The sequence below is a fragment of the Eptesicus fuscus genome, chromosome 9 (assembly GCF_027574615.1).
Source record: "Eptesicus fuscus isolate TK198812 chromosome 9, DD_ASM_mEF_20220401, whole genome shotgun sequence".
In the NCBI taxonomy this organism is placed as follows: Eukaryota; Metazoa; Chordata; class Mammalia; order Chiroptera; family Vespertilionidae; genus Eptesicus; species Eptesicus fuscus.
In genome coordinates this window covers 32735742-32757535 of record NC_072481.1, presented here as the reverse complement: position 1 = coordinate 32757535, position 21794 = coordinate 32735742, and the positions used below count along the sequence as shown (strand labels likewise).

The following is a 21794-nucleotide window of genomic DNA, read 5'->3' as shown; positions in this document are numbered from 1 at the left end:
ATCGATCAGCTGCCTCCTGCACACCCCCTGCCGGGGATGTGCCCGCAACCGAGGTACATGCCCTTGACCGGAATCGAACCTGGGACCCTTGAGTCCGCAGGCCAACGCTCTATCCACTGAGCCACACCGGCCAGGGCCAATCCTCTTATTTTTAACTCTGCCTCTAATCTTACTTCCTGAAATTCTTAGTATGCCAAATTTTTAAATCTCTTGAGGGATTCTGCTCAAGTTGCTTTGTTTTTAACCTCCCCCAGTGCTAGATCTGTTGAACCAGTTACCCTTCTCCTTCTGCTTTGTTTTTGTGTGTTTACCTTTTATTTTAACCTTTTGCACTCGGATGTCGAGTGTGACTCGACACAGTTAGCATTAGAATAAAGGAATCGAGAAAAAGCAAGCGAGTGCAAAGGGTTAATATTCTACATATATAATGGTTTACCTAATTGGTATTTTGGCAAGAACGTATACCTAAATTTGGATAAGTTATGCCTGTAGTTTGAAAATTGTGATTGTTTTAAATCTACACTAATAAAAGAGGAAGGTGCAAATTGACCATACCTCCACGACGCTCACCAGCCAATCAGGAGTGAGCATGCAAATTAACCCAACAAAGATGGCAGGTCAATTTGCATACGCAGGCATGGGAGCGATGACTGAAGGCTCCACTGTGGCCGGAGCCAAGTCTGAAGGCTGAAGACTTGGCTCTGCTGAAGCCTGAAGGTTTGGCTCCATTGAAAACTGAAGGCTGAAGGCTTGGCTCCGCTGAAGCCTGACGCTTGATTCCGTTGAAGCCTGAAGGCTGAAGGCTTGGTTCCACTGCGGCCTGGGTCCTGGGTGCTGGAGGAAAACCAGTGCCGGCAGCCAGGGGAAGGAAGGCCTATTGCACGAATCTTCGTGCAACAGTCCTCTAGTATATATATATAATTACAAATGAAACAGCCTATTATGACCTTTTAAAAATGATGGAATACTAGAATCTCTGTTTCACTTTTTGTCTAGTATGTAACCATCCAGAATTGGCCAAGTTCAAGTTGTAAGATGACAGCATTGGTGACCTACAGGTAATTTCATGATGATGTAATGCTTTTCTTAAAGCTTGTCCTCAGTCGACTCACTATGTAGAGGCCATGGCACAGTGATAAAATAGAGTTAAATAGCCAATTTCTTTGTGATATTGGGAAATCACTTATAGAAAATTTCTTAGACTCACTTTTCCTCATCTGTAAAATGAGGCTGACAGTGCAAGGGTAAAGAATGAAATGAGATATTGAATTCATAGTGTTTAACAGAATACAATTTATTTTTTGTTTTTTAAGTTTTAATTCTATTGAATTTAGAAGGGAGAGACAGACAGACAGACACAGACATACATTGATTTGTTGTCCCATTTATTTATGCATTCATTGGTTGGTTTTTGTATGTGCCCTGACCAGGGATCAAACCCACAATCTTGGTGTATCGGGATGCCATTCTAACCAATTGAGCTACCCAGCCAGGGCCAAAAATGCAATTTCTTTTTCTTTTTTTTTAATCTTTATTGTTGAAAGTATTACATAGGTCCTCCTTAAAAATGCAATTTCTTAAATGCTAGCTCCCATTATATTTAAGTAATACATCTGTCTCAGGAATTATCTCTATGGGAAAAAGGTTGAAAAGTGTTCTTATCCCTGACGTTAGCCTCAGTTCTGAATGAACATCTTCTTTGTGCCTTTTTAGATCCTTCAAGGCATTTTTTCCTCTCCTTGGCAACTTCTCTCAACCAGAGAGTCAGCTCTGGGCACTATGGGCTATGCATCATGTCTGCAGTAAAAACCGTATGTATTCAAAACAATAGTTTTGCAGCTATTTTTCAGTGTAATGATTAAGTTCAATATGGAATTTGGAAAAACTGTTTACTTGTGTCCTTAATTTAACTCCTTCTAAGAAGAAAATGAAAAAAAGTGTTTATTAGTTTTAAAAAATGGAACAAAATTATAATGTATTTGGGGGTGAATATCAAGCAATATAGAACATGCCTATTTCCCACAAGCAAGCACAAGGAATAATTGATAGCTATAGGGAGCATTTAAGATCTTGCTCCTCAGTATATGTATGATGTCAGTTTGATTCAAATAAACTCATATAAAAATTTTTTTAAATTGATAGCTCTAACTATTCTTCTAGAAGCTTTTCTATATGCATACTATGTTAGTATGTACTATATACGAATGTGATATTTTTAGATAAAATGGGCCAATTCTGTGCATTCTATTATATAGTTTGCTCTTTTTACTCAACAGTTTATCATGAAAGACTCTCTAGTGATACATAGATCTGCTGATTTGTGGTAGGCTGGGTGGGTCAGTTGTTGTTTCCCGGCTAGATTAATGTTTTGCTGTTTAAATTCCTTTTTGAGGATTTTTAGCTTATGTCTTTTGCTAAAGATAATTGTAAAATTTCTGGCTTTTATTTTAAAAGAAAAATAGGCTTTAATTTAATACTAAAAAAAACCACCACAAGAGATAACTCAAAAAGCCTGAAATAATTATGAGACATACTTTATTCCTAGATGGAAAGACTTAAGGTACAGATGTTAATTTTCTTCAATTTATGGATATAATACAATTGAAGTGAATGAGTAAGAGATGAGGCATCTGAAAATCTAAAGTTAATATGACAGAATAAAAAGGAAAGAACTGAACAAGAAAAATGGTTTAAGAGCTTGACCTAACACTTCTCTTTAAATTGTAAAATCTACTATGAATGGTGCTGGCATATGAGTATATATAGGCAGATCATTTGGTCAGAATGGCCCTGAAACAGACCACTATATTCAGTTATAACAGCAGTAACTATAACAACAACTAGAACTTAGTTGAATACTTACCATGTACAGGCAGTGTTGTAACCTCTTTATGAGTAACTCATTTAATTTGCACAACTATTAGAAGAGGGTAGCATTATTATTATTATTTTTTGTTTGTTTGTTTGTTAATCCTCACCCAAGTCTATTTTTCCATTGATTTTTATGGAGAGTGGAAGAGATGGGGAAAGAGAGAGAAACATTGATGTGAGAGAAACACATCTATTGGTTGCCTCCTGCATGAGCCCTGACCATGGCCCGGACATGGCCCCGTACATGGTCAAGGGCCCAAGTACGTGCCCTTGACTGGAATCAAACCTGGGACCCTTTGATCCACAGGCTGATGCTCTATCCACTGAGCCAAACTGGGTAGGGCATTATTATTATTATTATTATCATTATCCATCTATTCCAGATGAGAAAACAAGGCACAAAGAACTTAAGTAATAGGGGACGGGAGCGGGGGTGGGGGCGGGGGGGGCAAGGTAAGAGATCAACCAAAGGACTTGTATGCATGCATATTAGCATAACCAATGGACTGGGACACTGGGGCGGTGGGGGCTTGTCTTGGGGGGCGGGAGTGGCGGGGGCAGGGAGTCAATCAGGAAAAAGGAGACATATGTAATATTTTAAACAATAATAAAAAAAAAAAGAAGTAACTTGCTCAAAGTTAAAACAATAAGCAACAGGCAGAGCCAGGGTTGCAACCTAATGATCTGACTCAGGATCACCACTATTAATTAGGTTGCTTTGTATTTTCTTCATTCTGTGGATGTAATCATTAATTGAACCCATTTCCTTTAGATGGACATTGTTTCCAATCTTTTCTATTGCAAATACTGGTTCAATGAACATATGTATGTGTGTATATATGAATAATAACATATGTATGTATGTGTATATACACTGAGTGGCCAGATTATTATGATCTCTGAACACATAATAATCTGGTCACTCAGTGTGTGTGTGTGTGTGTGTGTGTGTGTGTGTGTGTGTATGTTAGAGGTCTGGTGCATGAATTTGTGCATGGGTAGGGTCCGGCAAGCCTGGCCAGGGGGAGGGGACATGGGCGGTTGGCCGCCCTGCCTGCTGGTCGAACGCCTGGTCGAGGGGACAATTTCTATATTAGCCTTTTATTATATAGGCTATACATTGAGTGGTCAGATTATTATGAATTCAGAGATCATAATAATCTGGCCACTCTGTATATACATATAGTCAAACTAGGGAAAAATGCATGTGTGGTAAAAATATTTAAAAAATTGCTTGGCTCATAGCCACCTAGAACCCAGTGTAAAGTTATTTCATTGTCTTATTCCTTGTCTTGTCTAGCCCTTTGAGGGACCAGCTTTATGAACTGGTTTTGTTTCTAACTTCCTAAATTAGAATCTAAGTTTCTATATTACTGAACTGATAGTCCCTTCCTGCTCCCGAATAGCTGCAGGTTAGGTTTTGTACTTTAGGTGTTTTCTTCTCTCTATACCTGGCTTCTGGACATTATCTTTACTTTGCATTTAAATATTTCTCAGGTATATTTTATCCAGCATCTGGTGTTTTCTGCTTATCTAATTCACCAAATTGCCTGAACCTGAAATGTGTATTAATCTTGTAGTAAAATATGTTCTTGTTCTTAACCCTTTTTGCTAAGGTTAGAGATATGTGAAGCATGGAGTTGTCTAGAAGTAAACATATTAAAATAATCATCTGTTAGGTCACTACACAAGCCAAGCATTATTTGAGTTTGAATTGACTATTTCTTTTGAATTAACTTATATTAGATTACTTCCTCTGTCAGAGGGCTGAAAACTTTGTACCCTTGCTTCAAAAAGTTGAATGTGGTGACTTGGGAATATTTAAAATACCAAATTGTCCATCAAGTTTTTTGCTTAATTTTCTTCCAGCCAGCAAATACTGCAAAATGTTAGTTGAAGAAGAAGGATTGCAGCTTTTGTGTGACATCCAGGAGCACAATGAGGCAGACCCCCAAGCACAGCAGATTGCAGCCTCCATTCTTGATGACTTCAGAATGCACTTCATGAATCAGCAGAGACTCCCTTCGTGTTAAATGCCCCTTTTAACCTAAGGGCCCTCAGGTGCTCTGTTCCTCAAGGGCAGGCAGATCTTTCACCGTCAGCCATAGAATGTTGAAACCTATTGTTGGAGTTTATGACTTGGCCATCTTTCATTTATTTATTTTTATTTTTTGTGTGTATATTTTGATTATATGTCTTTTTTAAATTTTATGTTGTTAATCTTCACTTGATATTTTTTCCATTGATTTTTTAGAGGGAGTGTAAGGGAGGGAAATAGAGAGAAAAACATCGATGTGAGAGAGACATCGATTAGCTGTCTCCCACACATGCCCCAACCAGGGCCAGGAATCAAACCTGCAACCCGGGTATGTGCCCTTGACTGGAAATTGAACCCACGGCCCTTTGGTGCGAGGGCCAACACTCTAACCACGGAGCACACCGGCCAGGGCGGCCATCTTTTATTAATGGTGTTTGTAGGTTACCAAAGATTGCATTTTATGATGGCCATTGCCCTAAACCAAGTTGAAATAATTCTGAGAACATTCCCTCAGCAATTTTGAAAAATCAAGCCCTGGACTCTGGGAAGACCTGTGTTGGAACTGTGCAGTTACTTTTCTCTGTAAGTAGATACCAAAGTACATTCTACTGTGGGATGGAAGAAAAAGAAAAATAGTTTTTGCAGTTGTTGATATTCTTTTTGCCCTTTCCCCTCAACTTTACATGTTAGACTGAGTGGTATAACATTCTCGGTATGTGGGTGTGCTGCAGGGGCATGGTGAGACTCAAGATTGAGAATAGTGTGTAGGTGGAAGATTGTATGGGAATTGTAAATCTCAGTCCTTCAGAGTTTTAATTGGAGTAGAACTGTGACCAGAACTAAGGAAGAGAAGGAGCCACAAAAAGTCTTTGCCAAAGATTTCAAGAGGTGCTCTTACCTAGCTGGGTGACAAGAAGAATACGGGCTTTTTTGAAAACCAGCCTCTATCACAATATAAATTGTCTGTGTCCTTGCAAACCCCCTCTGTAGAATAGAGTATGGACTCCTTTCTTGCCTTATTATTGACAACTAACAAACCATATTTTGTCATTCATGTGTTTTTAAGTTTTTTCAAAGAACAAAAATAAATTCCTTTTTTATTAGCAGCATATGTTAGGACTAGAATTTTATCCTCTTTTTTGACCATTCTTAACTGGAAGGATACGTGCCATCTTTTGGAATGAAATGAGATTTATTCTAAACCATATTCCAAACTGTTGCTCACCAGTGTCCCACTGGGTAAGGGAAATTTGTAGCCTCCTACAGTCCCAAAACCACTGTATTTTCTCTCATTCACTCTTGTGCATGATTTCAAAAACCTGTCCTAGTTTCCTGACCTGGGTTCTAGTACTTTGGAACATTCTTTTACCAGGTACTAGTAGCTTTTGCTCATGTGAGGATGTGGTGGGACATTGTGCCTGTTGAGGTCCAGTTCTACACCAGGCACCTCTCCAACTCCAGTCTCCCCATGATTCACACAGTCATCTGGGGTTTTAGTCTCCCCATTTAGCAGATGAGAAAAAGGAAGTTCGGTAAGGTTGTTACTTTTCTGACTAGTTAGCAGCTTGATAGGTTGGGGCTGATTCTAAGGCCTGGGCTGGTCTGTGTTACCCTCCCTTTCAGGAAATGAGCACAGCCATGGCGTACATTTGCATTTAGCAGCAAATTAACATTTTTGGTATGTGTCCGTGCCCATGACTTAAGAGACTCTAGGCCAGGCGTCCTCAAAGTACGGCCCGCGGCCCACATGCGGGTGTTTTTGCCGTTTTGTTTTTTTACTTCAAAATAAGATATGTGCAGTGTGCATAGGAATTTGTTCATAGTTTGTTTGTTTTTTTTAACTATAGTCCGGCCCTCCAACGGTCTGAGGGACAGTGAACTAGCCCCCTGTTGAAAAAGTTTGAGGACCCCTGCTCTAGGCCTAGACTCAGGAAGTTCAGGTAAAGCTTAGCTCTGTTCAAGAATGACCGTAAGGCCCGGTGTGGGCGGCAGCCTTCATTCCCCCACCTTAGTGCGGCAAGAGGGCTCCTGAGACCAGTGCGCATATGTGCATATCCGTCCCCTTTGTTTCTCCGTGTGTCCTCTTGTTCACCTTTGCTCATGCTGTTCCCCTCAACCTTCCTCTTCTTTGCATTAAATGTCTACTAATTCTTCCGGCTTCAACTCTAGCATTGCCTACCTATTCCCTGACCCTCCGTTCTCTCCATCAGTTAATCACTTCCTTCTCCATGCTCCTGAAGTCTGTTTAGTTCAAATACAGAGTGGCCTGCCACCCTGTAGTTTAAGAAAGGTTTTCACAACAATGATTTTCATTGGTTCTTGCAACACTGTACATTAATAACTCACATTTATTGAACATGAGGCATTTTATTTATTTAAACCCTCACAACAATTCCCTTTTGCAGATGAGGAAGCTAAGGCACACAGTGAGTAACTTAACTGGTAGAGAGCTGGGATCTGCAATCTGATCCCTGGCACCTACTCCTCTACCAGGGTTTCCTTATGATTTCTATTGTACAGTTAGCAACTGGGGTTCTTACTACTTCTTGCTATCTCTGGTGAGCACCTGCTCCCTGAGAGGCAGAGGTCAGGCCTGAGAGCCAACAATTACAAAGGCCAGAGGGGATCTGTTTTAATCCTTAGTTTATCATTCGAGTAGGGAAAGACAGGCATTCTCCAAAGCAAACGGGGCCCCGGTGATTATATACACAGGGTGGGGAAGAATGATGGTAGCGGTAGGTGGCAAGGTCAGCACCTTAGTACCAGGCACCATATCAGTCATTTTACATCCATTATTGTCCTTATGAGAAAACCAAAGCCCAGAGATGTGAAATGAGGGCAGTCACGCTGCAAATGTCCCTTCAGGATCCTGCACTTTAAGGTGTGCATCTCCCTTGCTTGAGGTTACATGGGAGTTACTCGCCCACAAATCTAGGGGGACGTTTCTCCCTGAAGGCTGCCATGCCCTCTAGCCGGTCCTGAGTGGGGATGTTCTGAAACAACACAGAATATTAGTTGGTTGGGGTGCAGGGCTAGAGGCCAATAAGGACTCGCTCAAGTTTGTCCAGCCCATGACAAGGCAGGGTCAAAGTCTGTATTGTCGGACTCTGGTATTGGGCCATGCAAAGCCATGGGCCTCATGGCTCCTTAGTTTCCTGAAGAAGGCAGTCCGGGCCTTTAGAATCCGGCCTCTCATTGGCCTCTACTTGACACGGCTTACGTGCCTCCAAACAACTGACAGTCTCCTGCAGCAGTCTGATACGAGGCTTCACCGTGAGAAACTGGCTCTGAATCCTGGTGTGTAGCTCATTCACACCAGGCCCTGCAAGTGCCAGGACCCCCTGTGTAGGAGTTTCTGATACCTGTTGACCTTGAGGTTAGTACTTTTTGACTCACTCAGGAGTCGGGTCTATATAGGTCAGCCCCAGAGTTATCACCCCGCTGTCCAGCACACACAGCCTGCAGGCTGGAAGAAGCAAGGCCTTGACATCCCAACTCTAGCCTGACCTCTCCCGTGGCCACTGGTACGGACAGTGGAAGCCAATCTTCCTCTCAGGTACCTGTGTTCTGTGCTGCTCTGGGTGGGGGCAGGATGTACCACCACCAGGAAGCTGAGGGAACGGTCCCAGAGAGAAGCAGTGTGGTTCCTCTGGGATCAGCCCAGGCTGACTGAGGAGCAACTGGCATTGAGAGAGACCCTTTGGGTTGGGAGGAACCTGTTCAATTGGTCATGTATTGCACATGAGCCCCCCCACTGTGGCCCAGCGTCTGCTTACAAGCATGCATGGACTTTGGCAGCAACCACGTACCTGGGCATAGCACATCCCTTCAATGGCCATCCCTGATGCAATGTCCACCTGCGAGAAAGAAACCTGAATCAGCCTGACCTTGCCCACCTCCATCTACACTGAGAGCTAGCCCACCCTACTGCCTGAACTATTCTGTTGGTTCATGGCTTACTCCAGCAAAGAATTACTGCGTCTTCCTGTATGCCAGTCACACACACAGATGATTACGATAAGGAACTCCCGGAGAGAGAGCACCTTAACGACAAAACAGTGCTGGGACCAATCGGGGCTGTGAGCACAGTGGGGAGGGCTGCACACAGCCGGTAGCGCTGAGGAGGTTGTGCATGAACTGCGCCTTCGCAGACGGTGTTCTCTCACGGGCTGCCTCACCACGCCTCCTGTCACCCCCGATGGTGAACTTTCAGGCTTTCATTGCCCTTGGGAATAAGGTTCTAGGCCTTCATGGTCTGGCCCCTGGCACCTTCCCAGCCTCTACTGCTCAGTGCTCACTATTTTTAAAAAAATATATATTTTATTGATTTTTTTACAGAGAGGAAGGAAGAGGGATAGAGAGTTAGAAACGTCGATGGGAGAGAAACATCGATCAGCTGCCTCCTGCACACCCCCTACTGGGGATGTGCCCACAACCAAGGTACATGCCCTTGACCGGAATCGAACCTGGGACCCTTGAGTCCGCAGGCGGAGGCTCTATCCACTGAGCCAAACCGGTTTTGGCATCAGTGCTCACTATCACTGCTGCTTAAAAAGAGAAGTGCTGCATGTATGTAATCTTAACAACAAAGGTTATCATCCCTACTGGGCAGTTGACAAATCTGACGTATAGAAAGGTGAAGGAATTTCTCTAAAGTCACAGCAGGATGTGGAAAAGCAGGTCTTTGAACCCCGACAGCCCAGCACCAGAACCCATGCCCCTCACTTCCATGATTTGTTCTCTCACCCCTTACTCCCATTCAGTCGAGTTGCTTGTTTACACATCCCTGTGCTTTTGCTCATAGTTTTTTGCCTTTCCTGGAATTCTCGTCCTTTCCAAGGCCCAGCTCTAGAAAATATCCTCTAACTCGGCACTACCCAGTTAATCTCTACCGGCTCTCTCTCTGCTTGGTACCCGTAACCTTTTATTAGTGATCTGAGTCTTTACCCCCCTCCCCACCTTTGGGGCAGGGACCATATTTGACTTACCTGTGCGCCAGTTTTCGGCTCAGCCCAGATTCAGTGTGTGATGTACAATCGAGTAAGTTGTGTAGGGATGGATTAGCTGCACCCAAGACTCCACCCTGGGCCCTCTCCTTGAGGCCACACAGACCTGGTTCTTATTACTTGCTCTGTGACCTGGATGAGTCATTTGCCCTCTCTGAACCTCAGTTTCCTTCTCTCCAAGGGAAAAGGATGAGGATAAAATGAATCTGGAATGTCACCTGGTCAAACTTTACATGTTGTAGATGGGTAAAGTGAGGCACAAAAGGAACTCGGGGACTGGATGTTACAAGAATCCAGTCCCCGCGTTCTTTCCAGCTGTGCCGTCTGAGTGCCGGGAGAGCACTGCCTCCCAGCCAGCCCACTGACTGCAGTCCTGACCAGAGCCCTCTCACCTCCATTCCTCGATCAATGGCTACTTTGCCCAGCCGCACAGCAATGGGGGCCTAGAGAGAAGAAAAAGCTTGGTTGAGGAGGGGATCAATGCTGACAGGGGAGTTGAAATAAAGGCATAAAGCTCCATGGTGGGGGAAGAGTTGTGGGCAGGGAGGCGGAGTTCTAGCTTTCTGCTAAGTGTTAGGTTCTGCTCGTGTGAGCACCTGCTGGTTCTCAGTCGACGCTCCTTTTCTATTATAAAGGAAACCTGACTGATCCCTGCCCTGCCCAATCCTGACCCATGGGCTTCTTGTCATTTAATTCATTCCTGTGAATACAACAATTTACAAAGTGCTTTCCCCGCCCACAGACTTGTCTAATGGTGCTCCCCACCCTTGCAGGATGGTGCCATCTGTAACTGAGGCTCAGGGAGGTGAGTTGTCCAGTGAGTCAGAGGCGGAGCTTGGGTATGGTTCCCAGTCACCGTTCCCACTGCGGCTCCCTCCCTCTACCCCTCTCAGCTCAGCAAATGCAAGCCTCCGCTGCAAGCGAGTTTCACCTCGGCGGAGTTAAAGCATGGTCAGGATTAGGAACTTGGGCTTTGAGGTCTGACCAGCCTGGGCTGAAATCCCAAGGGGGCATTTTGCACAGCCATTGAGAAGCAAGAGCATCAAAGCTGCCATCTTCGCTTCTCTGGTCTTGCTTCCAATTGTGCCACAACAGGCCTGGCACGGCACTCCCAGCCCCACTTCCAGGCAAAGGATGCACTTTCTGCCTGTAGTAGTCGTATTATTTGAAGTTTTTATAAGTAAGACTTTATCAGAAAAAGAATGACTGTTTTTAAAGTCATAGCATAGAAGCCATAATTTAAAAAGCTAGTTACATAAAAATGAAGTTGAGAAAAACACCACAAATAAAAGGCAACAGTAAAAAACTGGGAAAATGTATTTGTGATACTTATGACAGATGAATTTTCTTGATTTATAAAGAGCTAGTATTTTTCCAACAAATATTCATAAGGATATGAAAAGGTAGTTCACAGAAAAGTATAAACACAAGAGGTTCCCAGATTTACTCCTAGTTAAGAAAATGAGAATCAAAACAGGGAGGTGCCCCTTTAACCTCAGACTAGGTAAGTAGTAAAAATGTTGGTATTGCCCACTATTGCTAGGGTTAGGAAGCAAGTATTTGCATACATTATTGATAGAGTAAATTGGTACAGTGCTTTGGGGAAGGCAATTTGGCAAGAACTGGCAAATGTAAGAGGCACATGCTCTTTAAAAAAAAAAACATAAGGGAGAGAAACATCAATGATGAGAGAGAATCATTGATCAGCTGCCTCCTGTGTACCTCCTACTGGGGATTGAGCCCACAACCCAGGCATGTGCCCTGATTGGGAATCGGACCATGACCTCCTGGTTCATAGGTCGATGCTAAACCACTGAGACACACCAGACGGGTGATGCACATACTCCTTGATGTTGCAACTCCATGTAGGAATCTGTCCTGCAGATGTACAAGTACACTAAGATGTACAGTTATTCACTCCAGCTGTTTTGCAGTAGCAAAAAGATGTAAGCCACATAAATGTTCATCATTAGAGTACTGGTTAAATAATAGCACATCCAGACCATGAATGAAAAAGTGCAGTTGCTTAAAAGAAGGTGGTCAATAAATATACAGAGGTGGGCAAAAGTAGGTTAGTAATAATAATAAATAATACAACAATTAAAAAATACAGTGCCTGGCTGGCATGGCTCAGTGGTTGAGGATTGACTTATGAACCAGGAAGTCATGGTTTGATTTCGGGTGAGGGCATATGCTGGGTTGCAGGCTTGATCCCCAGTGTGGGGTGTGCAGGAGGCAGCCAATCAATGATTCTAATCATTGATGTTTCTATCTCTCCCTCTCCCTTCACTGAAATCAATAAAAATACATTTAAAAATAATACAAGAATAAACTTTTGCATACTCACAACTGTAACCTACTTTTGGCCACCCCTGTGTATACTCATATCCTATATAATAAAAGCCTAATATGTTAAGTGTCCGGTTGTCCAGTCGGCCACTCAACCAATAGCAAAGCGTAATATGCTATTGATATGCTAAGGCCGCTCAACCACTCGCTCTGATGTGCACTGACCACCAGGGGACAGACAGTTGACTGGTTGACTAGTTGCTATGACATGCACTGACCACCAGGGGGCTGATGCTCTGACCAGTAGGTTAGCTTGCTGCTGGGGTCTGGCTGATTGGGACTGAGCAAGATGGGCTGGACATGCCCTGGACCCCTCCCACAGTCCCTCCCTGGCCCCAATTGTGCACCGGTGGGGTCCCTCGGCCTGGCCTGCGCCCTCTCACAGTCCAGGCTGAGGGACCCCCCTGAGTGCATGAATTTCGTGCACCAGGCCTCTAGTATATAAATAACTCTAAATTCTTTTTAGAATGGTTTAAGGGATAAGGAACATACCTTTAGAGGTTAATCTAATTCTAACAGACATTTTAAAAACATGAAATTAAAATAAATAGTAAAGAATTCAAACAATATGGTAAAGTATAAAACAAAGAGTAAAGTTCCTCCTTTCTACTGACCCTTCCCCGTAAGGCATGCAGTACCAACATCTTTTACACAAATGGAATAATAATAAACATACTAGTACTCACCTTGTTGTTTTTTTTTTAACCTGATTTCCTGGAGGTTCCCATTTCAGCATATGTCTGTGTATGTGTTAGCAGACACATTTATGTTTCTAAGTATATAGACATATACTTAAATGTGAGGATTATTAGAAATCTAATAATTTGAATGTTATTTGGAAATGAGAACAGTGAGTCACACTTGTGCAGTATGTTTAAGTAGAAAACATAGCCAAATCCATATTTAAAGCAAAATGTGTATTTACAATTTAGGGGGGAAATCTGAGTATTAAGTTGTAGGCCTTGCATTCATTAAAAGTCTTTTTTGGACCCTACTCTCTGGAACCATTTGACTCCCTAGTCTTAGTGGTTTGTCCACCAGAGGGTAGCCATGTACCACACCTGGCAGTCACCCATCCAGGAATTGGCTGGAAGCTGAAGGTTTACTTTTTTAGGTTGCATCAGATATTCCAGCATTGGGATTAGTGATTATAGTACTAGTTTTTGGTATGCTGGTGTTTTGGAATGCAAAGCTACTTTCAAGTACTGAAATACTAGTACTTACATTAGTATAATACCATTATTTTAGAATACTACAAGAACTGAAATCAGAATCATCTTGAGATCAAGCTCAAAGACCCAGTTACACAGTTGATGCAAAAAGACAACCCTTCAGTCTACCAGTCTTGCTAGGTAGGCCCCCTCTGTGAAGGTGCAGCCAGCCGAGACCTTGAGTCATGTAGAGTTTTGTTTAGATCAGATACTTCCTGATCAAGTATAATAGAAATCTGATAGCATTAAAATTGGCCAAGTAGTACCATCAGATGCTCCATTTATATATGATGAAACTAAAAAAAGAAATGAAGACAAAACATGCTTTCTTTTAAATCAAACTATCAGTTTTTAAAGTTATGATCCCTGCCCTCAAGGAAGGCCTCAAAGTTATAAAAAGGAGGTAGGATTATTTATATAGGAGATAGAGAAAGATTTTTCCAAAATAAATACTAGTCCAGCCAGCGTGGCTCAGTGGTTGAGCATCGACCTATGAACCAGAAGGTCATGGGTTCAATTCCCGGTCAGGGCACATGCTCAGGGTGCGGGCTCGATCCCCAGTGTGGGACTTGCAGGAGGCAGCCAATCAGTTATTCTCTCTCATCATTGATGTTTCTATCTCTCTCTTCCTCTCCAAAATCAATAATTTCTCTGAAATCAGTAAAAAAATATAAAAAAACAAAATAAATACTTAATTTTCATAATTATTCAAATAGTTTTATCTGTTAATATGAAAATGACGAATGGAAAATATTTTTATAGACTTACATTTTTTGTTTTGTAAGATGTTTGCAAATTTTTATATTTGAAATGCATTAGTTTTATAGTTTTAGAAATTTTTGTACATATTGTGTACTCTTTAGAATAAAATGCTAGTTTTTACCTTGTATGTAGTTTTTATATCATGCAAAATAAATACCAAAATACCTGTGTTGTCTCTCTGGTATGGTATTGCAGTCACTTTTTGTGACCTTGATGAGCAAGTCACTTAACTTTTCTGGGTCTGTTACATTACAGATACAATGAGGATAATCAACCCAGCTGGATTGCTCTAATGAAAGTATCTAAGATAGTGTCTGATGGATAGGAGATGCTCCATGTGGGCTTAGTCAATATTTATTATAAACGAGAGGCCTGATGCATGAATTCGTGCATGGGTAGGGTCCCTTGGCCTGGCTGGCGATCAGGACTGATCGGTGGCCTGTGTGTGTGTGTGTGGGGGGGGGGGGACAGGGACCATGGGAGGTTGGCTGTGGGAGTGCACTGACCCCCAGAGGGTAGCTCCTGCATTGACTGGTCATTCAGTCACTTAGGCTTTTTATTTTTTTTTTCAACATATTTTATCGATTTTTCACAGAGAGGAAGGGAGAGGGACAGAGAGCTAGAAACATCGATGAGAGAGAAACATCGACCAGCTGCCTCCTGCACACCCCCCACAGGGGATGTGCCCGCAACCAATGCACATGCCCTTGACCGGAATCGAACCTGGGACCCCTCAGTCCACAGACCGACGCTCTATCCACTGAGCCAAACCGGTTTCGGCTCACTTAGGCTTTTATATATATATATACACACACACACACACACACACACACACATACATACATACATATATACTAGTGGCCCAATGCATGAAATTTGTGCATGGGGGGGCAGGGGCAGGGGTTCCCTCAGCCCAGCCTGCACCCTCTCCAATCGGGGACATCTCTCTCGCAATCTGGGAATGCTGGCTCCTATCCGCTCACCTGCCTGCCTGCCTGCCTGCCTGATCGCCCCTAACTGCCTCTGCCTGCCTGCCTGATTGCCCCTAACCCCTCTGCCTGCCTGCCTGATCACCCCTAACCTCTCTGCCTGCCTGCCTGATTGCCCCTAACTGATCTCACCCCCAACGGCCCTCCCCTGCTGGCCAATTTGGTTCTGATTGGTCAGTTTCTATGACAGCGTCAAAAGCTCTGTCTCTTAGGCAGTCATTGGCTCCTCACATTTCACCCAGATTTGGTTCTGATTGGTCGGTTTCTATGCCAGTCAGTGTCTCCAGGCCTGATCAGAGAGGTGGGGCTGATCAGCAGCCCCCGTGGAGGCCCGGAGAGAAACAGAGGAGTGGCTGCTGGCGAAGCCCGGAGAGAAAGGGAGATGCAATGGCTGATCAACAGCTGCCCCAGAGGCTGCGGATCAGACCCTTCCTCTCTCTCTGGGACTCTCTTGGGGTCTGATCCACAGCCACCTCAGCAGTCAGTGCTGGGTAGCTGCGCCAGCACCAGCGGCAGTCAGTGCTGGGTCGCCACGGCAACCCAGCACTGACTGCAGGACTGACTTCCAGTTGGTGGAGCCTTTGGTCGTTTCGGACCCTGGGTTTTTATATATTAGGATTAGTAAAACAGCTCCATTTCAGCTGCGTTCATATCTTTATGGAAATGTGGGGCCTACCTCTGGGTCCTGTCAGAGTCATGAGAAGCTAGCAGAGGCTCTCAGGTTCTTGGAGACCCCATCAGTCAGATCCAGGGTGTCCTGCTGAAGGCTTTGGGCCTGGCAGAACTACCTGTGGCTAGAGGCTGCCTTAGTGGACAGTACAAGTATAGAACATTCCCATCATCTCAGAAAGTTCTCTTGGACAGTGCTGTTCTGAAGATTTTCAAGCCCATTTGAGTCCCTCAGAATTCAATTTTCATTTTAACATTTGACTTAATTTTGTTTACTGGATGGCTAAATGGATGCAAGATTCAAAGAGGGTTAATTTTATGAGTCTGGCTAAATGGATCTTATGTGGCCCTGTGGGACACCCTGGCCTCCCCACACGAGTGTCCCCCACGGCACAGGTCCTCCCTCCTGTGCTGGGCTGCCAACACACCTGGGGCAGGATCTCCTGGGCCAGCTCTCGTGCCCGGTGGTAGGCAGCATTGCCCTCCTCATTCTGGGCCACCGCGTGATTCACCAGCCCGAGGGCCTGGGCCTGTGTCCCACTCAGTCGTCGGCCTGTGAAGATGAGCTCCTTCGCCAGGGCCACCCCCAGGCACCGAGGCAGCCTCTGGGTCCCTCCTGCCAGGATGGAATGGGGATGGTAAGTCAGCATGGGAACAGGGAGCCCAGAGAAGGCCCAGGCTGGGCATCAGCCAAGACTTCTTCTCAGAAGCAGAGTCTGAGTTAGGCTAGAAAGGCAGAGCCTAGGAAACGGGGGGAAAGAGGAAAGCGGGGAAGTACTCTGGATAGAGGAACTGGGCAGGTAGAGGAGGTCGGGTGCTGTGGGTGATGTTACCTGCTCCTGGGAGGAGCCCTCGGGTGGTCTCGATCAGCCCCATGACAGCTGAGGAAGCTGCATAAACAGAGTGAAGCCCCACCCTCTCAAGTGCCAATCCTTGGGGAGAAGTGATACCTACCTCTGGGCTCTCTGCTCACCCCTTCAGCCAGCCACTTCCATCATGTTCTGGCCTGGCGGTCAGGAGGCCCAGGTCCTCATCCTACCATCCCCACTGGGGTCGAGAGTGGGGGCTGTGCATCCCCAGGCAAATCTCACTCCCTTTCTGAGCCTCATAGGTGGAAAAAGATGATTACCACTCTTCTGCCTGCTTCAAAGAGCCGCTCAGGATCAAATGAGGTAACGGTGCTTGGAACAAGGAAGGGGTTCCTGGAAGGTGCCCACTGCCTATTGGTGGGTTAATGGATTCTCTGTCTCATACACCCTTAGCTACGGTCTGGCCTACAGTGTGAAGGACTCCTGCTCCCACCAGTTATTCCTCCTGGCGTTTCATTAGCCTGACATTTTCCTGTGTTCAGTCCACATCCTTCTTCTGAGTTCTGCTTCCTCTGAGAAGCCCTCTGAATGTTCCACCCACAGGCTTCTCCTAAATTCCCTCTGGCCATCTGAGCCAGGCAGGAGGGAACAGCCATCTCTTCTGCCTATGAGGGGCTTTACACTCACTCTCCTATTGCCCAAACCCTATAGGCTAGTTGGCCTTAAACATGGACAAGGTGAGAAGCAGAGTTGGGGCTATGACCTAACCAGGTATTTTGATGCCTTTTTGTTGGCATGCGTTGTGTAGATATGAGCTACTTCTATGGCTCGTGTTGCACATTTTTAAAAATATATTTTATTGATTTTTTACAGAGAGGAAGAGAGAGGGATAGAGAGTTAGAAACATCAATGAGAGAGAAACATCTATCAGCTGCCTCCTGCACACCCCCTCCTGGGGATGTGCCCGAAACCAAGGTACATGCCCTTGACCGGAATCGAACCTGGGACCCTTGAGTCCGCAGGCGGAGGCTCTATCCACTGAGCCAAACCGGTCAGGGCTCGAGTTGCATATTTTTAAATGTTCCGGGGTGGCAGGAGAAAGCATTAAGGGGAGACAGAGCGCCATGATGGCACAGACTTTTCTGTCTCCAAGAAGGGTGTACCTAACCACCAAGTCAGTAAGGTTAAAATGTAACCAGGAATCCTCTTCTTCTCCTCCCTCCACTTTTCAAGGCCCAGTTGCTCTGAACAATGAACCAGAGGGCAATGTTCCTGCCCAGGCATGTTTGTGTTCAGCTGGGCTGGTGACAGGCTGCCCCTGCCTCACCTTTGTTCAAAACATGCTAAGCAGCCCTGACCGGTTTGGCTCAGTGGATAGAGCGTCGGCCTGTGGACTGACGGGTCCCAGGTTCGATTCCCATCAAGGGCATGTACCTTGGTTGCGGGCACATCCCCAGTAGGGGGTGTGCAGGAGGCAGCTGATCGATGTTTCTAACTCTATCCCTCTCTCTAAAAAATTAATAAAATACATTTTTTAAAAAAAACACATGCTAAGTAAAGCTTCTTGGGACAGACCTGGAGGGTTAAACACCTAGTGTTGTCCTGCTCTGCCTTCCCTCTCTGTGCTCTCGTCCCTGTCCTGTCAGCAGTTGCTCTCGGTTGGCTGGAGCACTCTGGTGCTGAGGGAGGCTGGTGCTGAGGGTGACTGGTTCTGCAGTCAGGGGCTGGGCCAGGCGGGGAACCAGCTTCCCCTGTGTCCTCCACCTTGCCTTTAGATCTGCTGTTGGTAGGAAAGCCAAGAGCAGTGGCTGACTTCACAGAATCCCCAGACTTACCCTGTTTCACTCACCCTTTCCTCCCCACCCTATCCCACCTCTCCCCCTGCCCAGTACCTGCCACTCGAAGGTCACAGGCCAGGGCAAGTTCCAGGCCTCCACCCAAGGCATACCCATCCATAGCTGCAATGGTGGGTGCAGGGAAGGCTGCTGTGGAGACGAAGAAGGGCTCCGGTTGAGAGGCGTTGGCGGGACCAGGACAGGGACTCAAGCTTAGAGAGGGCCTCAGTGGTGTCAGATCTGGGGGCCTCAGCCAGGTTATTTTAGAAGCTGGATTTTCCAACAGGGAAATTTGTGGGACCAGCTTAGGAACCAGAGTGGGGAGATGGGCTGGATGATCCCTGCTCAGGCCCCCTCCCCTGCTGGCCACTCTGGGATTGGCCATTCTGCTTTCCTTTCTTGTTCTGTGTGGCAAGCCCTGTGCTGGGTGCTGGGAACACAGAATTGAATGAGACATGGGAAGACAGACCCAGGCGATCTGTACTCTGTTAAAGGAAGCTTGGAGGATGGGTCAGGAAAGCCTTCCTGGAGGACCGAGGTATTGGTGGTATTAAAGGATGAGTAAGAGGTTCAGGTGGCTAAGGAGGGATATTCCAGCCAAAGGAACAACAATGTCCAAGCCTGAAAGCATGTTTGGTGAAACTTGGCTCCTCTGGAATAGCTAGGCTTGAAGCCTGATGTCACGGGGTGGGCGGTGGGGGTCAAAAGCAGCAGGGCACAAAGGCTGAGCCCCGTGTGAAGGAAACGCCCTCTAAACCCTCTTGTCACCTCCTCCTGTACAATTCCTTGTGCCCATCCTCCCTGGGAGAGTCGTTTGTCTTTCCACGGAGCTTATGATAGAAACTGTCCTCTCTTTAGAATAGAGGGTGGGGGGTGGGTGGGAGGGTGGGTAAGGCAGGGATCAGCAGGGCCCTCCTCCACCCCATTTCTGGACCCTCACCAATCTCATTCATTAGGCCTCGGAGCCGCTGGACAAAGACCCCCACTTCTGCCTCACTCATCTGCTCCCGCTCCTTCAGGTCTGCACCTGCAAATAAGGGGTTGGTGACAGTGCTTGGGAAATAACCCGTTACTGAGTCCTCGGCTGCTAAAGATCCAGCAAAGGAGACCTGAGGAGGAGCAGCCAGAGGGGAAGGAGAAACACCAGGAAGCGTTGTCAGGGATCCAGGGCGGAACAGGGAGTGGGTCATAAAGGAGAGGTGCCACACAGAAAGGAAAGTTGGACTTCAAAATCAACAACGTTTCTGTCAAGAGACACGATGAAGGAGTGAAAAGACAGCCCACAGAATGGAAGAAAATATTGGCCATTCACATATCTGATAAGAGATTAATGTCTAGGACATACAAAAACCTCCTATTACTCAACAACAAGAACCCCCACAAAGGACAAATATTTCAATAGACTTTTCTCCAAAGAGGATACACAGGTGGCCAATAAACACAGGAAAAGATGCTTAACGCCCTAACCGGTTTGGCTCAGTGGATAGAGCATTGGCCACATCCCCAGAAGGGGGTGTTGCAGGAGGCAGCTGATCGATGTTTCTAACTCTATCCCTCTCCCTTCCTCTCTGTAAAAAAATCAATAAAATATATTTTAAAAAAATATGCTTAACATCATTAGTTATTAGGGAAATGCAAACCCAAACCACAGTGAGTTCACATCCCATACCCATTAGGATGGCTATTACAAACAACAATGTGGAGAACCCTGATGCATTGCTGGTGGGATTTTAACATGTTGCAGCTGCGGTGGAAAACATTTTGGTGGTCTCTCAAAAAAGTTAAACGTAAAATTACTGTGATCCAGTAATTCCACTTCTAAGGATATACTCCAAATAATGGAAAGCAAGGACTCACACAGACACTTGCATACCAGTGTTCAAAACAGCATTATTTACGAGAGCCAAAAGGTGTACACAATCCAGTGTCCACCAAAGGATGGATTAATAAAATGTGTGAAGATGCAATGGAAAATTCAACCATAAAAAGGAATGATGTTCTGATTCATGCTGCAACATGGATGAACCTTGAGGACGTTATTCTAAGTAAAATAAGCCAGACACAGGAGGACAAATGTGTGATTCCAGCTGTGTGAGGTAACTAGAAGTCAGCAGGTTCTTTTGTCACAGAAACTTATCACCTAAACACAGAGGCTTGACAACACTCATGTTCTGTCCCCTTTGGCAAATTCATAGTAGACCAGAGGTTACCAGGGCTGTGGGAAAGTGAGAATGGGGAGGGATTGCTTAATGGGGACTGAGTCTTTTTGTGCTCATGAAAAGTTTCTGGACATGAACAGTGGTAATAGTTGCACAACCTTGTAAATGTACTTAATGCCACTGAATTTTAACACTTAAAAATAGTTTAAATGTAAATTTTGTGTCATGTATGTATTTACCACAATTTTAAAATTATATAAAATAAAAAGTTATTGATTTTCCCCTCCCAGTTTTATTGTGAAACAACTGACATGCATCACTATATAACTGATTATTTTTAAAAGGAGGGAGGGGTCAGCGGGGTCCACGGAGGCTGAGGGGTCAGGTAAGATGAGAGAACTGAGAAGCGAATGCAGGATCCAGTGGCATGGAGATGGGCAAGGGCGTCGATGAGGACAGTGATGCTGGTGAGGTCATCAAAGGCCAGAGGGTAGGAGGCTGAGGTGGGAGTAGAGGGTGAAGGTAGTCTCTTCAAGTTCTAGACTGTACCAAGTGAGAGCTGGGAGAGCCGCTGGGAATCTTTGATTAGTTCCAGCCTCTCTATGAGAGATGGGGGACCTGAGGCCCAGGGAGTGGCAGGGACTAGCCAAGGATTCCAGAGCAAGTTGGGGTCAGACCCAGACGTCTGGTAGCCATTTCCTTGTGCTAATCTGGGATAGTGAGGAGTGGTGCTAACAGGGACATGAAGTGACTATTTTAATAGAGGTCAGGCAGAGATGGCGATAAAGGAAGAGGACAGGATAGGATGCGAATTTCTGCCAGGGCTGCCAGGTCAGGGAGACCTTTTTCTATATACTTGTCCTGCCAGGGCAGGCTCCACGCCGGGCACCAGGATCCCAACAGCTCAGATGGAGGGACTAAGCTATCTCCCCTTGAAAACCTGAAAACCACATTCCTCCCATCCTCTCTCTCCACAACCACTTCCTGCCTCCCCAGTACCTCCGTTACCCTCTCTCCAGCCATCCCAGCACTGGTTCTCAGCTCAGCTCAGCTTAGCTCTCATGGACTTGCTGCTTATGGGCCTGGGATGTGGTAT

The 21794-nt window shown here is 45.4% G+C and overlaps 2 protein-coding genes across 6 annotated transcripts in view; one reads left to right on the top strand and one right to left on the bottom strand.

Annotated features, from left to right (window-relative positions):
- ZYG11A (zyg-11 family member A, cell cycle regulator) overlaps nt 1-5538 on the top strand; it is a 34831-nt gene extending 29293 nt beyond the window's left edge. For both annotated transcript variants that reach the window (XM_054721351.1, XM_054721350.1), the window contains 3 exons: nt 997-1058; nt 1714-1811; nt 4741-5538. In XM_054721351.1, the coding sequence (XP_054577326.1) occupies nt 997-1058; nt 1714-1811; nt 4741-4904 (324 nt within the window). In that variant the 3' untranslated portion in view covers nt 4905-5538. The remainder of the gene's footprint in view (nt 1-996; nt 1059-1713; nt 1812-4740) is intronic.
- Nucleotides 5539-7535: 1997 nt separating this feature from the next.
- Nucleotides 7536-21794, bottom strand: part of ECHDC2 (enoyl-CoA hydratase domain containing 2) — a 28654-nt gene continuing 14395 nt past the window's right edge. For 2 of the 4 annotated variants that reach the window (XM_054721306.1, XM_054721308.1), the window contains 7 exons: nt 19480-19566; nt 18597-18689; nt 16729-16785; nt 16324-16511; nt 10308-10358; nt 8719-8766; nt 7536-7902 (listed from right to left, as the gene is read on the bottom strand). In XM_054721306.1, coding sequence (XP_054577281.1) covers nt 7825-7902; nt 8719-8766; nt 10308-10358; nt 16324-16511; nt 16729-16785; nt 18597-18689; nt 19480-19566 — 602 coding nt within the window. In that variant the 3' untranslated portion in view covers nt 7536-7824. The remainder of the gene's footprint in view (nt 7903-8718; nt 8767-10307; nt 10359-16323; nt 16512-16728; nt 16786-18596; nt 18690-19479; nt 19567-21794) is intronic. The other 2 variants (XM_054721307.1, XM_054721309.1) reach the window with 2 other exon arrangements.